This window comes from Epinephelus fuscoguttatus, linkage group LG15 (genome assembly GCF_011397635.1).
Source record: "Epinephelus fuscoguttatus linkage group LG15, E.fuscoguttatus.final_Chr_v1".
NCBI lineage: Eukaryota > Metazoa > Chordata > Actinopteri > Perciformes > Serranidae > Epinephelus > Epinephelus fuscoguttatus.
The window spans coordinates 2,900,507-2,915,951 of NC_064766.1; the positions used below are offsets into that span (position 1 = coordinate 2,900,507).

General features: G+C 41.7%; 1 protein-coding gene across 2 annotated transcripts in view; it reads left to right on the plus strand.

Moving 5' to 3' along the window:
* Positions 1–15,445, plus strand: part of si:ch211-267e7.3 (ADAMTS-like protein 2) — a 77,533-nt gene that overhangs the window by 8,723 nt on the left and 53,365 nt on the right. For both annotated transcript variants that reach the window (XM_049599379.1, XM_049599380.1), the window contains exons 2-3: positions 1,331–1,420; positions 1,875–1,978. In XM_049599379.1, the coding sequence (XP_049455336.1) occupies positions 1,331–1,420; positions 1,875–1,978 (194 nt within the window). The remainder of the gene's footprint in view (positions 1–1,330; positions 1,421–1,874; positions 1,979–15,445) is intronic.

Sequence of the window (15,445 nt, forward strand, 5' to 3'; positions counted from 1 at the left end):
GCTCCACATTTCAGGCACAAAATTTTTTTCTTGCTTTAACCCCTGCTGTTCATTCGTCCGTCCATCCATCCATCCGTGTGTACATCCGTCCCATCCTTGTAAACACGATATCTCAAGAACGCCTCAAGGGAATTTGTTCAAATTTGGCACAAATATCCACTTAGACTCAACAATGAACTGATTAGTTTTTGGTGGTCAAATTTCAAGGTCACTGTGACCTTGTCTGTCTCATTCATGTAAATGTAATATCTCAAGACTGTGAATTTCTTCAAATTTTGCGCAAAGTTTGATTTGGACTCTCGGATGAATTGATTAGATTTTGGTGGTCAAGAGACTAAGATCAAGGTCACTGTGATCTTGCATCCATCTTATTCTTGTGAAAGTGATATCTCAAGAACAGCTTGAGGGAATATCTTCAATTGCGATGAACTCTTTCGTTTTTGGTGGTCATAGGTCAAATCTATGTGAAATATTTTTTTTCATTCCTGTGAACGTGATATCTCAACAACACCTTCATGGAATTTCTTTAAATTTGACACAAACATCCACTTGGGCTGAAGAATAAACTTATTAGAATTTTGAATTTTGTGGTGGAAGTTCAAAGGTCAAGGTCAGTGTGACCTCACAAAATAAGTTTTTGGCCATAAGATAAAAAAAAATGAAGTGATGACATTTTATATCCAAAAGCTCAAAGGCTATCTTCACCGTGACATCATAATGTTCTGCAAAAACACTTTTCTGGCTATTACTCAACATCATATCTCAAGAGCAGAAGGGGAGACATTCAGTCAGATACTGAATTGGTGACACTAATCTTGGATGTTCACTTTGAAACTGTGCTGATTGTATAGATCTTCTGTGATGTCAGGGGGGACAATGGGTGTGAAGCGTCCATGTTTTCACAGACATGGTTGTAAACTGTAAGAGAAACTGGTGCACGGAGGCATACAACTGCGAGGCAGTAATTCCAGTTTACAGAGACATAGCTGTCCCCAAACTGGGTATTTTAAGCCATAACATGATCTTTCCCCACCCATGACCAAGTGTTTTTATGTGCCTAAACCTATACACACACTCATACACAGCATTGTTGAAACATAAAGTTTCATAGTATCCGCTACACAATGACAGGAAGATGTAACATACCAATGGTTTGCAGAAATACACAATGCCACCATTTTATGATGATTAGGTCCATATATAGTATAGCATATACGGGCTGATATTTAGATATCAGTACATCCATCCACCCTGATACATGTAGGGTCACAGAGTAAATACGTTCCCTCTTCATGTGTATGTGTCTGTGTATGTGCTGTATGTCTGCCAGGACAGAAGTGAAGGGAGGGTGGAGCAGCATAACATCCATCTACAATCACACACCTCTGGAAGTCAGAATGTCAAACAGACAAGCAACAAGGTACTGTGATCATGCTCACACTCTTATTCATTTGTTTAGCTGGCCCGCTTTTGAAATGTGTAATGTAAATGTAATTTGCGTCTGACTGTGATATGTACGACTCTTCATCTTTGCAGGTAAGGCTATTTTAAGCCTGTGTCAAAGGACAATCAGACAGACGTGTCCGTAGAGTTTCTTGCTAGGTGGCATATGACCACCAATCAAATTCTCTGTTTAGGTTTAGGTTATAGGTAGTTTACAACATGGACAGGACATCAACACACACCAGCTACACCTCAGAGCATTCTCTTGTCTGACTCATGAAGGCTGGTTAATATTAAATTTTCAGCATGAGTTTGATCATTCTGCCTAACTCCAACTCCCAAACTGCAGTTTGATATGTCATGCCTCTCCCTAATGGAAATGACATGCTACATTGGGTTGTTTTTTCTGACTGTTGTATGTTTTCTCCCAGGAGGATGTGTTTCAGTGGTGGGGGGAGTGGTCCAGTTGGTCGTCTTGTTCCAGGAGCTGTGGGGGAGGAGTGAGGAGTCAGGAGAGACACTGTCTCATACAGAGGTAGTGTTTCAAAAAAACATATTCTTGCATGCATACATGTATAGAGGGAGATGTTACCATGTTGCTTGTCTTTCTGAATATTTTGTTTTTATGCCTCCACACCAGCGATAGCTGTGGCCGGAGGCATTATGTTTCCGAGTTGTCCGTGTGTCCATACGTCCCATCCTAATGAAAGCGATATCTCAATAACGCCTCAAGAGAATTTTTTCACATTTGGCACAAATGTCCACTTGGACTCAACGGTAAATTGATCAGTTTTTGAAGGTCATAGCTCCAAGGTCAAGGTCACTGTGACCTTGTCTGTCTCAATCTTCTTAATGCAATATCTCAAGAACACTGCAAGGGAACTCTTCAAATTTGGCACAAACATTCACTTGGACTCAACAACTGATTAGATTTTGGTGGTCAAGGGTCAAAGGTCAAACCTGAACACTATCTCAAGAACAGTTTGAGGACATTTTTTTCAAACTTGGCACAAACGTCCACTTGGACTCAATGATGACCTGATTATTTTTTTGGTGGTCAAAGGTCAAAGTCACTGTGACCTTGTCTGTTTCACTCTCGTGAATGTGATATCTCAAGTTTTTATGGAATTTCTTTAAATTTGACACAAATGTGCACTTGGAATGTGCTCACAATATGCAGCAGGAATGGACCAGGAGGTGTGTGGCTGAGGTGACTGTGAAATTAAACTCAGTGAAGTCCCAAAATACAGATATACATCATGCTACATAATATATACAGTACAGGCCAAAAGTTTGGACACACCTTCTCATTCAATGCGTTTTCTTTATTTTCATGACTATTTACATTGTAGATTCTCACTGAAGGCATCAAAACTATGACTGAACACATGTGGAGTTATGTACTTAACAAAAAAAGGTAAAATAACTGAAAACATGTTTTATATCCTAGTTTCTTCAAAATAGCCACCCTTTGCTCTGATTACTGCTTTGCACACTCTTGGCATTCTCTCCATGAGCTTCAAGAGGTAGTCACCTGAAATGGTTTCCACTTCACAGGTGTGCCTTATCAGGGTTAATTAGTGGAATTTCTTGCTTTATCAATGGGGTTGGGACCATCAGTTGTGTTGTGCAGAAGTCAGGTTAATACACAGCCGACAGCCCTATTGGACAACTGTTAAAATTCATATTATGGCAAGAACCAATCAGCTAACTAAAGAAAAACGAGTGGCCATCATTACTTTAAGAAATGAAGGTCAGTCAGTCCGGAAAATTGCAAAAACTTTAAATGTGTCCCCAAGTGGAGTCGCAAAAACCATCAAGCGCTACAACGAAACTGGCACACATGAGGACCAACCCAGGAAAGGAAGACCAAGAGTCACCTCTGCTTCTGAGGATAAGTTCATCTGAGTCACCAGCCTCAGAAATTGCAAGTTAACAGCAGCTCAGATCAGAGACCAGATGAATGCCACACAGAGTTCTAGCAGCAGACCCATCTCTAGAACAACTGTTAAGAGGAGACTGCGCGAATCAGGCCTTCATGGTCAAATAGTTGCTAGGAAACCACTGCTAAGGAGAGGCAACAAGCAGAAGAGATTTGTTTGGGCCAAGAAACACAAGGAATGGACATTAGACCAGTGGAAATCTGTGCTTTGGTCTGATGAGTCCAAATTTGAGATCTTTGGTTCCAACCGCCGTGTCTTTGTGAGACGCTGAAAAGGTGAACGGATGGATTCCACATGCCTGGTTCCCACTGTGAAGCATGGAGGAGGAAGTGTGATGGTGTGGGGGTGTTTTGCTGGTGACACTGTTGGGGATTTATTCAAAATTGAAGGCACACTGAACCAGCATGGCTACCACAGCATCCTGCAGCGACATGCCATCCCATCCGGTTTGCGTTTAGTTGGACGATCATTTATTTTTCAACAGGACAATGACCCCAAACACACCTCCAGGCTGTGTAAGGGCTATTTGACCAAGAAGGAGAGTGATGGAGTGCTGCGGCAGATGACCTGGCCTCCACAGTCACCGGACCTGAACCCAATCGAGATGGTTTGGGGTGAGCTGGACTGCAGAGTGAAGGCAAAGGGGCCAACAAGTGCTAAACACCTCTGGGAACTCCTTCAAGACTGTTGGAAAACCATTTCAGGTGACTACCTCTTGAAGCTCATGGAGAGAATGCCAAGAGTGTGCAAAGCAGTAATCAGAGCAAAGGGTGGCTATTTTGAAGAAACTAGAATATAAAACATGTTTTCATGTTATTTCACCTTTTTTGTTAAGTACATAACTCCACATGTGTTCATTCATAGTTTTGATGCCTTCAGTGAGAATCTACAATGTAAATAGTCATGAAAATAAAGAAAACGCATTGAATGAGAAGGTGTGTCCAAACTTTTGGCCTGTACTGTATATCACCACATGTTATTTTTTTGTGCTGACATTTTGTGCTGAATTCATGTTGAGCTTATGTTTAGTATATGAGTGTAATGGTAGACTTGGCTGTGTAATGAGGCCACTTGGGCTGTCTTCTGGAAGTCCAAGATGTGAATCATTTTTGGGTGACCCCCCCCCCCCCCCCCCCCCAGCCAACTGAGATTCTTCAAGTTAAACAGACAGGTTATTGTTTTGTTTTTTTTTTAGTCAGTCAGTGTGCAGTGTACTTTTGGGGATATTTGGGGATATGCTGCTACATGCTGTTACTGATCCAGACCCAGGGGGAGTATGAGTGAGCTGCCAGGAAGAAGAGAGGCTTTGCCTGGTCAGGCTCTGAAATAACGTTCTTCTGCCTTTTTCTGAAGTGGTGAACTTAAAGCTCACAGCAACTTCACAACCAGGATGTTGTCTCTGGCTTTTGTTTGATATCCAATGTTAGCAAAAGAATGTTCTTAGACATTTCCAAGCTATTGTTAACATAGTTAGCATGCATTAGCTGAATTATGATCATAACCTATTATGCGTGAGGCCATAGACGAATTCGGCGAATGATTTGTGTATGCCACCATCTTGCGGCAACGCCGTTGCTGTGGTGACATGTGTCAGTCATCAATTAATTATGCTGTCATTGTGGATTTACTGTCTACAATGATAGCATCATGAATAGCTGGATTGATGATGTTAGACAGTGGCCTCCGGTAACTGATGAAGGTATCTTAAAGCTATAGTGCATAACTTCTACAGATCCGTAAATGTCCGTTTCACCCAAGCCACTACTAGAGGAGATGACACAATGCTGATTAAGCCGATCGGCTCCTCTAACATCTCGCGGTATTTTTCAATATATATCATTTTTAGTATGCGTGTCGACCAGCGACATTCCCGTGCTGGCGCACAGGAAATGCTTCCTCACAACGAGAGGGAGGAGGAGCGGAGAGTATCATATAGAGGTAGAGCGCAGGTAGAAAGAGAAAGCAACATGGCGGAGAAGTGGCTGAGACACGGTTCAGAAGTGGATCCTACCACAAAGGCAAGTGTTACTCTGTGTACGGTGTGTGGCGACTGGCGAGTGTTACTCTGTGTACATGGAAGTGCCGCCGGCTCATTAGTTGTAATAATGCATTATCCGCTGGGAGGCGACAAAAGTTACGCACTATAGCTTTAAATGAGTACCGATATTAATATAGAAATTAATCATTTGTTTGAGCGATAAGCAGGAAAGATTAGGTGATCAATAAAATATTCTTGAATACCTAAAACAAAACACAAACACATGTTGTTGTTGTTTTTAGTCATGTAGCCTGTCCATAATGATAAAATGTCACGCTGCTAGCTTGCTAACGTCAGCACACATAACGTATGCTATGCTAACGTATGCACAACGCACAGGCCTCAGACTCTCAAAAGGTTGTTTAACATGTTATTAGGCTAGATGCTTTCATTTGAACACCAACAGCCCCCCCCCCCCCCATCGGAAAAAACATTGCAAATTCAACAAAATCTGAAGATAGAACCAACTAATACCTCATTTGTTCTAAGTAATAAAAAGATATCTTTAATATGGTGGCATAGCCAGAACCAGCGGCTGCCCCCAAGTGCAGATGGCTCCCACTGAGGAACACTGGAGTTAAGAACTAAACTATGATAAATGACATAAAATATTAAGATGTAACATAAGATAAATTAGTTATTAAATAAATTAAAACATATACAGTAGATAAAAGTAGAGCATGCTAAAAGTAAATACAATAATAAACAGTAGCCTATCTAAGCAATAATAAATAGTAACTAAACAATAATAAATAGTATCCAAGTTATCTAATAGACTAAAAGTAATACTACATTAGTAAAATTAGGAAGATAAAAGGGACATTAGTTAAAAGGCAGATTAAAAAGGTGGGTCTTGAGCCTGTTATTAAAAATTTCAACATTCTCTGCGGCCCTCAGATTCTCCGGCAGGCTGTTCCATAAATGTGGGGCATAATGCTGGAAAGCTGCCTCACCGTGGATTTTTGTATTAACTTTTGGAATGACTAAAAGGCCGATGCGTGAGGACCTCAGGGTCTGTGAGGGCTCATAAGATAAAAGTAGGTCAGAAAGATAAGAAGGGGCAAGACCATTAAGACATTTAAAAACAATTAAAAGGACCTTAAAATCAATCCCAAAACACACGGGGAGCCAATGTAGTGATTCTAAAACCAGTGTAATGTGAGCCCGCTTTCTGGTCCTTGTCAGCACACGTGCAGCTGAATTCTGGAGTAATTGGAGGTGTGAGATACTATTTTTGGGAAGACCAGAAAGCAGGGCATTGCAGTAATCAATACGACTGGAAATAAAAGCATGCATCAGCATCTCTGTGTTGGCCAGAGAGAGACATGACAATGTAGGCTGCATAGCGAACTGGTCATTCGCTACTGGCTGCGTATGGAATTTGCACGCTGGGCTAAGGTGGACAGGTTACCTATTTGATAGATGGATCACTGTGACAGCAAATTTTACTTCACTACTTTTGTGTGATGTGGGTATTAACATTTACTACCTGGAGTCACAGCATCCTAATCCATCCGAATGATGAATGCTTCATTCATTCATGGTCGCCTGTTCAAGTCCCCGTCCGGGCCAAATATGGAGCGTGGAGTGGTGGCTGGAGAGGTGCCAGTTCACCTCCTGGGCACTGCCGAGGTGCCACTGAGCAAGGCACCAAACCCCCCAACCGCTTGGGGCACCTGACCAAGGCAGCCCCTTCACTCTGACATCTCTCGTCAGAGTGAGGGGATTTGGAATCTGCGTCTAACAGCTTATCATTTGTAGAAAACACTGAACCTCCTTTCCTGTTAGATTCTGACAAATCCTGTTACCATGTCAGGAAATAATGAATCAAGTTACCGCTGCATGACATTATTAATAAGACTCAGCCATTAATCTGCCTGTTACAGACTCTGCCTTTAACCACATTAAAATTCATGTTTTTTAGTAAATGACAAACTGTGTGGCCAACAGGAAGAGAAAAACTCAATATACATGAAAGGTTGTTATTTTATTATTTTTGAGAGGTCTGCTGTCCCTCACCTTTGCCATCTAAAGCCAGTAAAATTACATTTGTGATAACATGCGGTCCAAGCAAGTGGAAATGCAATTGCAATTTTATGTTAAAACGAGCACCAAATTAGCATTGTGCCATCCATCCCTTCTGATTAAACAGAGCCTCTGCTGCACCACTCCACCCACCTCAGTAAAAGTGGGTTTGTTTGGAGCCAGGAAATTACCAAACACTGCAGACTGCACTGCTACACTGCTATTGAATTTGTGCTCTGCTGGCTATGTGCTGTCAGGAAAATAGGGCCCAAAGCCTGGAGAATGGAAGTCACAGTTTGATGCTAAAAAGAATAATCAGCTTTGATGATGCATTCATGTGTTGTACACACAGTATGTGTATAGACACAGAGTAAATGTGTGTAAAGTTATGCACACAGCAGTAACAAGGTGGAAGAGTGAGTAGACACATGGCCATATACAGGAAAGTTAGGTAGAGCGTTGATAGAATGTGTGTGTTTGTAGCCATCTTGTTACCTTTGACCTCCCCCTGCCAGACTTGCGGAAATTTCTGTCAACCAAGATTAACGCCACTCTGCCCTCACTGTTGGCCTTCTGTCTCTCCCCTTCTTCCCCCTCCTTCCCCTTTTCTTCCTCCTGTCTTTGTTCTTCTCCTTCCCATTTTCTCCTCTCGTGTTTGGTGAGTTAAATTTCCATGTTTTACCCTTTTTCTCTCCTCTCCACCTCTTCATTCACACTCCTCTCTTCTTCCTCCCTACCTTGTTCACCTCCTCTCCTTTCTGCCTCTCCATGTGCCTTTTTTGCTTCCTCCTCTTTCTCTTCTGTCCTACCCTCATCACCTTCTACCAATTAGATGTGACACTCTCACATAGTGACCTCCCACTCACCTCTTCCTGCTGTCTGTCCTACTTTACCGTCTAAACAGTGTAGGAGGATGGGCTGAAGAAAGAGACACAAATAGATAGACAGAGGAGGTGTGTGTGTGTGTGTGTGTGTGTGTGTGTGTGTGTGTGTGTGTGTGTTTTGGGGTGGGGGTGGGGGGTTAACCTAATGAAAGACAGATGCATTAACCCCATGCTGGACTCCTGAAAGTCCTTCCCAACACACACACAGAATTAGGATCATGTTAACCATAAACTGCAGCACTTTTAGATTTTTTTTTGCTACAACTGTTGCAAACATGCTAAATTTTGAAAACTTGTGACGTTCTGAGACCCTTGAGATGTGTTTCCATCAGCTGATTTCCAGTTAATAAACTCCTTTACTGTCAAAAAACACATTTATGTTACTGTTCAGTCAGCATTTGTTGTTCACGTCATGTTTCCTCTAAAGACATATGAACTTGCTAGTGGTCACACAACCACAATAGAAAACTTGACATTGGAGCAACAGCAGAAATGGCATTTATACCTCACAATGTCCAGTTTTGAACTGTACAAAGTTTCACTATCAAGCAGGCTTGTGGCACCATACCTACATCATCATATCATTACCTTTTAACATTAAAGCCGCTACAAGGAACTTTTAACTGGATATGCAAAAGTCTCTCGTTTCTGCTGATGTCTGTGCCTGACCTACAACAGCAAATGAGACCATCGGTGTGAAGATAAGCTATTTCTATATAGTGTATATCCATACCTTTAGGAAACTGTGTCCGGGTCCGCCCCAGGTCGCTTCCAGCACGAAACGATTTACAGCACTCAGACGGCACACTTCATCTTACCTAGCTGCTTACATTTAGTGACTCTTATAAATAGTTGCTATTCCTCCTCCTCGACCCGACGTCCGCAGGGAGTTAAAATAGCAGCAATCATCGGGTAAAAGTTCTGTGAAAGCACTGGACTCACCAACAGTCAGCCACGTCTCAGTCACACAGAGAAAATCCAATCCTTGGGAAGTCAGGAAATCCTTCAGGATAAACGTTTTGTTTGCTAGTGATCTAGCATTTACCAGCCCAATCCTGGCAGGAGCCGGTGGGTCCACGGCGTTAGCTGTCCGGGGAGCCACACACAGAGGCCGAAGGCTGTGCAGATTCACCCCGTGCCAGGGATGAGGAGAGCAGGGGCCACCGGGCTGGAACACTTCATCTGGGCCGACGACAGGTACCAGCCAGGCGTCGACAGGGTCCAGCGAGTGCCGAGAAATAAAGAGGCGAGGCACCGCTCCATATTCAGTCCAAGAAGCCGTGGAAGTGCTCGCCAAACAGGCTTTGATCCTTACCAGCCGACCGCTGCGTTTACCCCGGTGGCAGTGGCGCTTACGCCGGAGAGGTGGAGCTGGGGTGCAGCAGAGGTGAGCTGGGATCCCCAATAGGAGCGGGGGCAAAGTTTTCCCGTCTTGTTGTTTCATTCATCCCCAAAACAAACACACGCGCGAGCCAGGTAAACATCTTTATGACAATACGTGCTAGAGCTCATGGGAAATGTAGGCTTCATTCCGGCAAAATACTACCGCTTTTGTCCACAGGGTCGCCAAAATCAACTCAAAATGAAAGTTCCTTGTAGGGGCTTTAATTTGTTAATATTGCAGTGTGAGTGAAACTTTTTTGTTAGCTGGAAAATTTTACACATTTTCACTTTTCTGTCCAGCTGAAACAACAAACATGAAACAACAAAAACCCAGTTGAGAACTAAATTCTGACATGCATGATACAACGACAAGACAATTAACATGTAATAAATGGACTGTGGTAGACATTACTGAATAACTATGATTACATAAGCATATTGATCAAAGTTTGTGGGCCGTAAAACTAAAACAATGAGCTAAAAGAAAAAAAGCTCCTCATAAAGCTGAAGAAAACTGTAGAGTCAACTGATAATTTACTGTGGGTTCATTACTATTAGCGACACCTTTCATGGTACATATTGCTACTATACATTGGTTGTTCACACAGCCCAGTGTATCCTCATAGAATAATTTGTGTGATATCCTACGAAAAATGCATGCAAAATAGTTTGTATGATATCCTACGAATTTGCTCCCCAGGAATGACATTACATCTGTAACGTACAGTTATGTAATTAATGTAAAGTTACAGAGGTTAGGTTGAGGCAAGTGAAGTTACTCAAGTTAGGGTTAGGAAAAGAAACATGGTAAGAACGTACCTTAAAATGACTCAAATTTCACATGGTTCCGAAAAGGGTAAAGTCCCAGGGTAAAGTCTGCGTTTTTTTACATGTTCCCCATCCCACCTTCCTCTTTACAAGACTGCTTGGGACTGCCTACTCGTTTACTCTGGTCAGCACATTGGTCACGTGATATGTGGGATATGTACGAATTTGGGTGAATTGCTTTCTGTGGGAAAACGTGCAAACAGTTTATGAGAACAGCCCACACAGCCCGCACACACCACCTGCCGACAAAAACCAAGAACTGGACAAGCTGTTTGGAGTTACTGACAGAAAAGGCACCTCTTGGCTGTAGACTGCTTTCATTTAGAGTTTATTGTCCCGAAGGAAATTTCACTTGGACACATACAGTATCTGCCATTAAGAAAATAAAAAATAACATGGCAAATACATACAGTACATACACAGACTGCCACCGAACAACAAATTGCACACTGCTTATTGTACATCATACCTGCAGTCATCATAAGAGTGTAAATAATATGTGAAGCGAGAGTAAAGCAACCTCATCAACATATCTGCAGAGATATTACCAACACATCAGTTGTCCTATGCTTGGTGATAACATGCCCGACCTATGGAGTGTATAAAATAATGGATGCAGTCACTGTTACTTCGCCCTTTGGTGTGCGGACTCCCGTTCTGAAGCCTCAAGTTTGGCTTTTTTGCCATCGCCATTTGGATTTTTGGAACCGGAAGTTACCTAAAGTGACCATAGTTGGATGAGAGGGTAGGGCTGGGGACGGTGCTTGGGGTGGATCCAACTGAGAACCTGAGGTGACATCTAGTAGACAGTCTTTCACTAGGCCCTGACATACCAAACCAGCGGTCAAAGTTAGGCTGTAGGTGAGCCTCTGCCACCTTTGTCAGTGCGTCCTACACAGCTGGCCCTTCACTGGTGCTTTTTTTCCGCTGATTCAGAATGTTGACAGTGCCTGACGGTGAATGAAATTAGTCTGATTGGCAGTTCAGCGCATGCAAAGAGAAAGTGTAAGTGTAAGAAATGTAAACACAGAACTAATGAGGAGAGGGAGTGAGGTCGAAACAAACTTGTTGTATGAGGTAAGATTGTTTTTCTTTATTCATTGAGCTCTTTAGCAGAAATGTTTCCTGATGATTTGTGTTATTGTTCACTAGCACACATTAAATATATTCTGTTCTTTCAACATTGGATTGTGTTGTTCATAGGGGTGTAACGATACATCGATGCACATCGATACATCGATTCATTGATTAACGATCCGATTACATTGATGCAAAATGAAAACATCGATCCATATCATCAACTTAAAGATACACATTTATTTTGAAATTCACATAGCACGTCTGTGTCACCATTTCTGGGCAAGCGCGCCTCCGCTCAAACAACAAACAGAGCTCAGAAATAAAATGGTCAAATCTTCTAGTTGTTTTTGTGAGTTGATGTAAATGATTGTGTTAGATGGGCATATGATATCGCGTCATATCGATCGCAGGCTCCTGAATCGAATCGAATCAAAATCATATCTTGACAGACTTTGTGTTATCGGCAAACATCGTATCGTTATCCAAACAAATCGATATAATATCGTATCGTGATGAAGCTAGTGATTTACACCCCTAGTTGTTCATGTGCTAACTGGTTGACTAGTGTCAAGATGGTCTCCTGGTTTCCCTTTTTGAATGACAAATACAGACGACCACCATCTGCTGGTATGGAGGGGTGTGTCCTCTCAGGCACAGAACATATGCGCTTGTTGGCCATCGATTTGGTGTGTTCATGTGCAACTTGTTGGCTGAGACACGACGAGAGCACCCTGCTGCATTGCCTCTCGTCCCCGCTAGTTCTCCAATCTCGGTTTGGTGTGTCTGGGCATTAGGAGTGGCCACATCCTTAATTATGCATAACTTTAAGCTTTAATAAAATTAAAACAGTTGAGTTATATAAAAATTCACCCCCTGCACAGTTGTCATGAAGGAGGAAATTAGATGAAGAGATCAAAACTATTTTTTTTTAACCAGGCATGCAAACATGTTTATTTTGGTTGTAAAGTCAGGCATTTTAAAATGTTGGTCCACGGGGGCTTTTGGAGCCAGCCTTAAGTGGCCATTAAAGGGACTGCAGTTTTTAGCACACCAGTATTGGCTTCATTTTCAGCCTCGGAGGTTTCCGCTTGGCTGGACCAAGCGGAAACCTCCTTTCAGGGAAGGATAAAAGGCCCTCCATCTCCCCTCACCATTGGCAAATGGGATCATGTCTTAGTTCTGCTTCTGCCTGCCCATAGGCAGAAACTCAGTGCACACTTTAGAAACAACTTCCCTGCTAAGGAAGTTTTAAAGGCTCAGGACCCCTGCCCACTAGTAATATCCAGGGAAGATGCATGCAACTCCTTCAAAGGGAGTAACTCATACAAGGCACCTGGAACTGATAGCCTCCATGGCCGAGCTCTTAAGGTGTATACAGATCAACTGGCAGATGTGTTCACAAACATTTTCAACCTCTCACTGCTCCATTCGAGACTGGTAGGACCATCCTGATGATGTAAGCTCAACATTCTGTTTGGCTCTCTGTATCAGTCTTGACTCAGCACCGCTCAAAACACTTTCAGTGGGCAGGAGTACTGGCCTTGACAGACAAACTCCTTTAGCCAGTCAGCATAACACAACATTGGGGAACATCTTCTTCATCACCAATGTAGCCACTTGATAAATTAAGCTTTTGCCAAACCTCATCAGAAGAACAGAGAGAAGGCCCTTTTCCTTCGAGAAACTTGGCGAGTGCGTACTCTTGTTCTTTGATCTCTGATTGTTGTTTTTGACTCTATTTCTGCAATAACTTCACTTACTGCTGTGTTTACTCTGTTAATGTAACAGTTAGTGCTTGTTGTTTGGAGGCTGCCATTACTGTCCTGCAAGCTGAGGCCTGCAATTTATGTCATAAAGTACAGCGCAGTCCCTGATTGGCTGCCTATGTTGTCAACTACAATGCAGATATGAGATGAGGTGGCAGCGACTCTAGCCTGATACAAAAAGTGAAACAGAATGTTGAACTCATGTTATCAAGATTGTCTTACCAGGCCGGCTCTGGTCTGTTGTCCCTGTATGCTTCAAGAAGACTACCATTGTCCCTTCCCCAAAAAGACCAGAGCCCTCTGCCTGAATGACTACTGCCCACTCACTCAACTTCTGATGAAGATAGAGGTTTGGTAGTGTGAAATGGGGGAGATAATAGGATATAAAGAAGTGGTCAGAAACATGAAGAGAAGTTAGAGAAAGGTTAGTGGTAGAGCAGATCCCGGTAAATATTAGGTCAAGTTAGTTATCAGCTTTGTGAGTAGGGGAGGAGGAAGAGAGGGAGAGAGTGACAGAAAAGAGCATAATATGATTGTGTGCTGATTGATTTAAACTAGTTTACAGTTTTCCTCTTTAGCTTAGAGTAGTCTTACCTCTTTTTACTTTAAGCAAAGGAGGTGCTGAAAAGTGGTTGAAAAGCATCCTTTATGGGAAAGAGGTGTTACTCACTTGGAAAAAAGAAGTTCTCTCTGAAGCTGAGAAATGTTCACCACAACAAAAAGAAGGTGGAGTTTAGAGATGAACTGGCACAAAATTGAACAACTTATGGTAAGAAACTTGGCGGTAGTTAGTAGTGAATGAAATGTGAGACAGTAATGGGGATAACATCAGCATTAGTCAGCATAGAGCATTTTGAATTCGTTGTGAAGTGTATATAAGCACCGTTTGCTCATAGGGGCAGCTGCTCTAGGTGCTCATTACAGAAACAAAAGCACTTTTCATTATGAGCACTAAATGTCAGTGAATCGCAACAGAGTAGTGTTTACTCCACAAGAAATAGTAATGGGTGAGATGTCACATAAGCTGACTGTATACCATAATATGGATTTTGGAAAAAAGATGGTTGTGGATGGTAACATTTCTTCCTATTCTTTTCTTCACCCTGGTTTTGTACAATCATGTCTGAACACCCACTAAGATTTGGTTCTTCAACTGGCAGCCAACAGGCTCAGCCCTCAGGTTTAATTTTACTAGCACTTGGAAACCTTGCTATTATTAACAGACATTTCATTCATAATATTTCATCCATAATTTACTGTTAGGAAGGTGTCAGAGGAGGACCTAACATTAAGTTGTTTCAGTTTAGTTCTTTGTCAAAGTTTGTAGTACTGTGACTAACATGTCCCCCCAAAATCTCCCATAGGTGTTCAGCTGGGTTGAGATCTGGTGATAGTAAAGGCCATCGTATATGATTGACATAATTTTCATATTCATCAAAGCAGTCATACCCCTTTTCCACCAAATTAGCTCTGGTTCTTTTTTTGTGATCAAATTTTTATTTTATATTAAGGAAAGATACAGATAGGTATATGGACGTTACAAAAATAGAGCATAAAATAATATTCACATACATACCTATACATATGCATATATATATATATATATATATATATATTACATACATACACACATAAAATAAATAAAAAGTAAATAATATTAATAACAATTTTAAAAAAGTAATAATAAAAGTGAAACTATATATATATATATATATATATATATATATATATATATATATATATATAAATATATATATATATATATATATATATATATATATATATATATATGATAAAGTCATAGCTAAAGTCACAACCCCAAGTATAAGCCACCCACCCCCTGGATCCAGAACTCCATACCTCAGTCACATATTACACCTGATACCCACGGAGGATAGTTTAAAGTGAATGCCAAGCCTCTATTGCCGATTCTTTTGCTCCATGGACTCTAGCTGTCAACAACTCCAATTAGCTCTGGTTCTTGAACCAATTCCATTCAGGACCCTTGGAACCTTGGTGCTATCTGGTGAACCAGCCTGTGTTTCCACCAGTTAT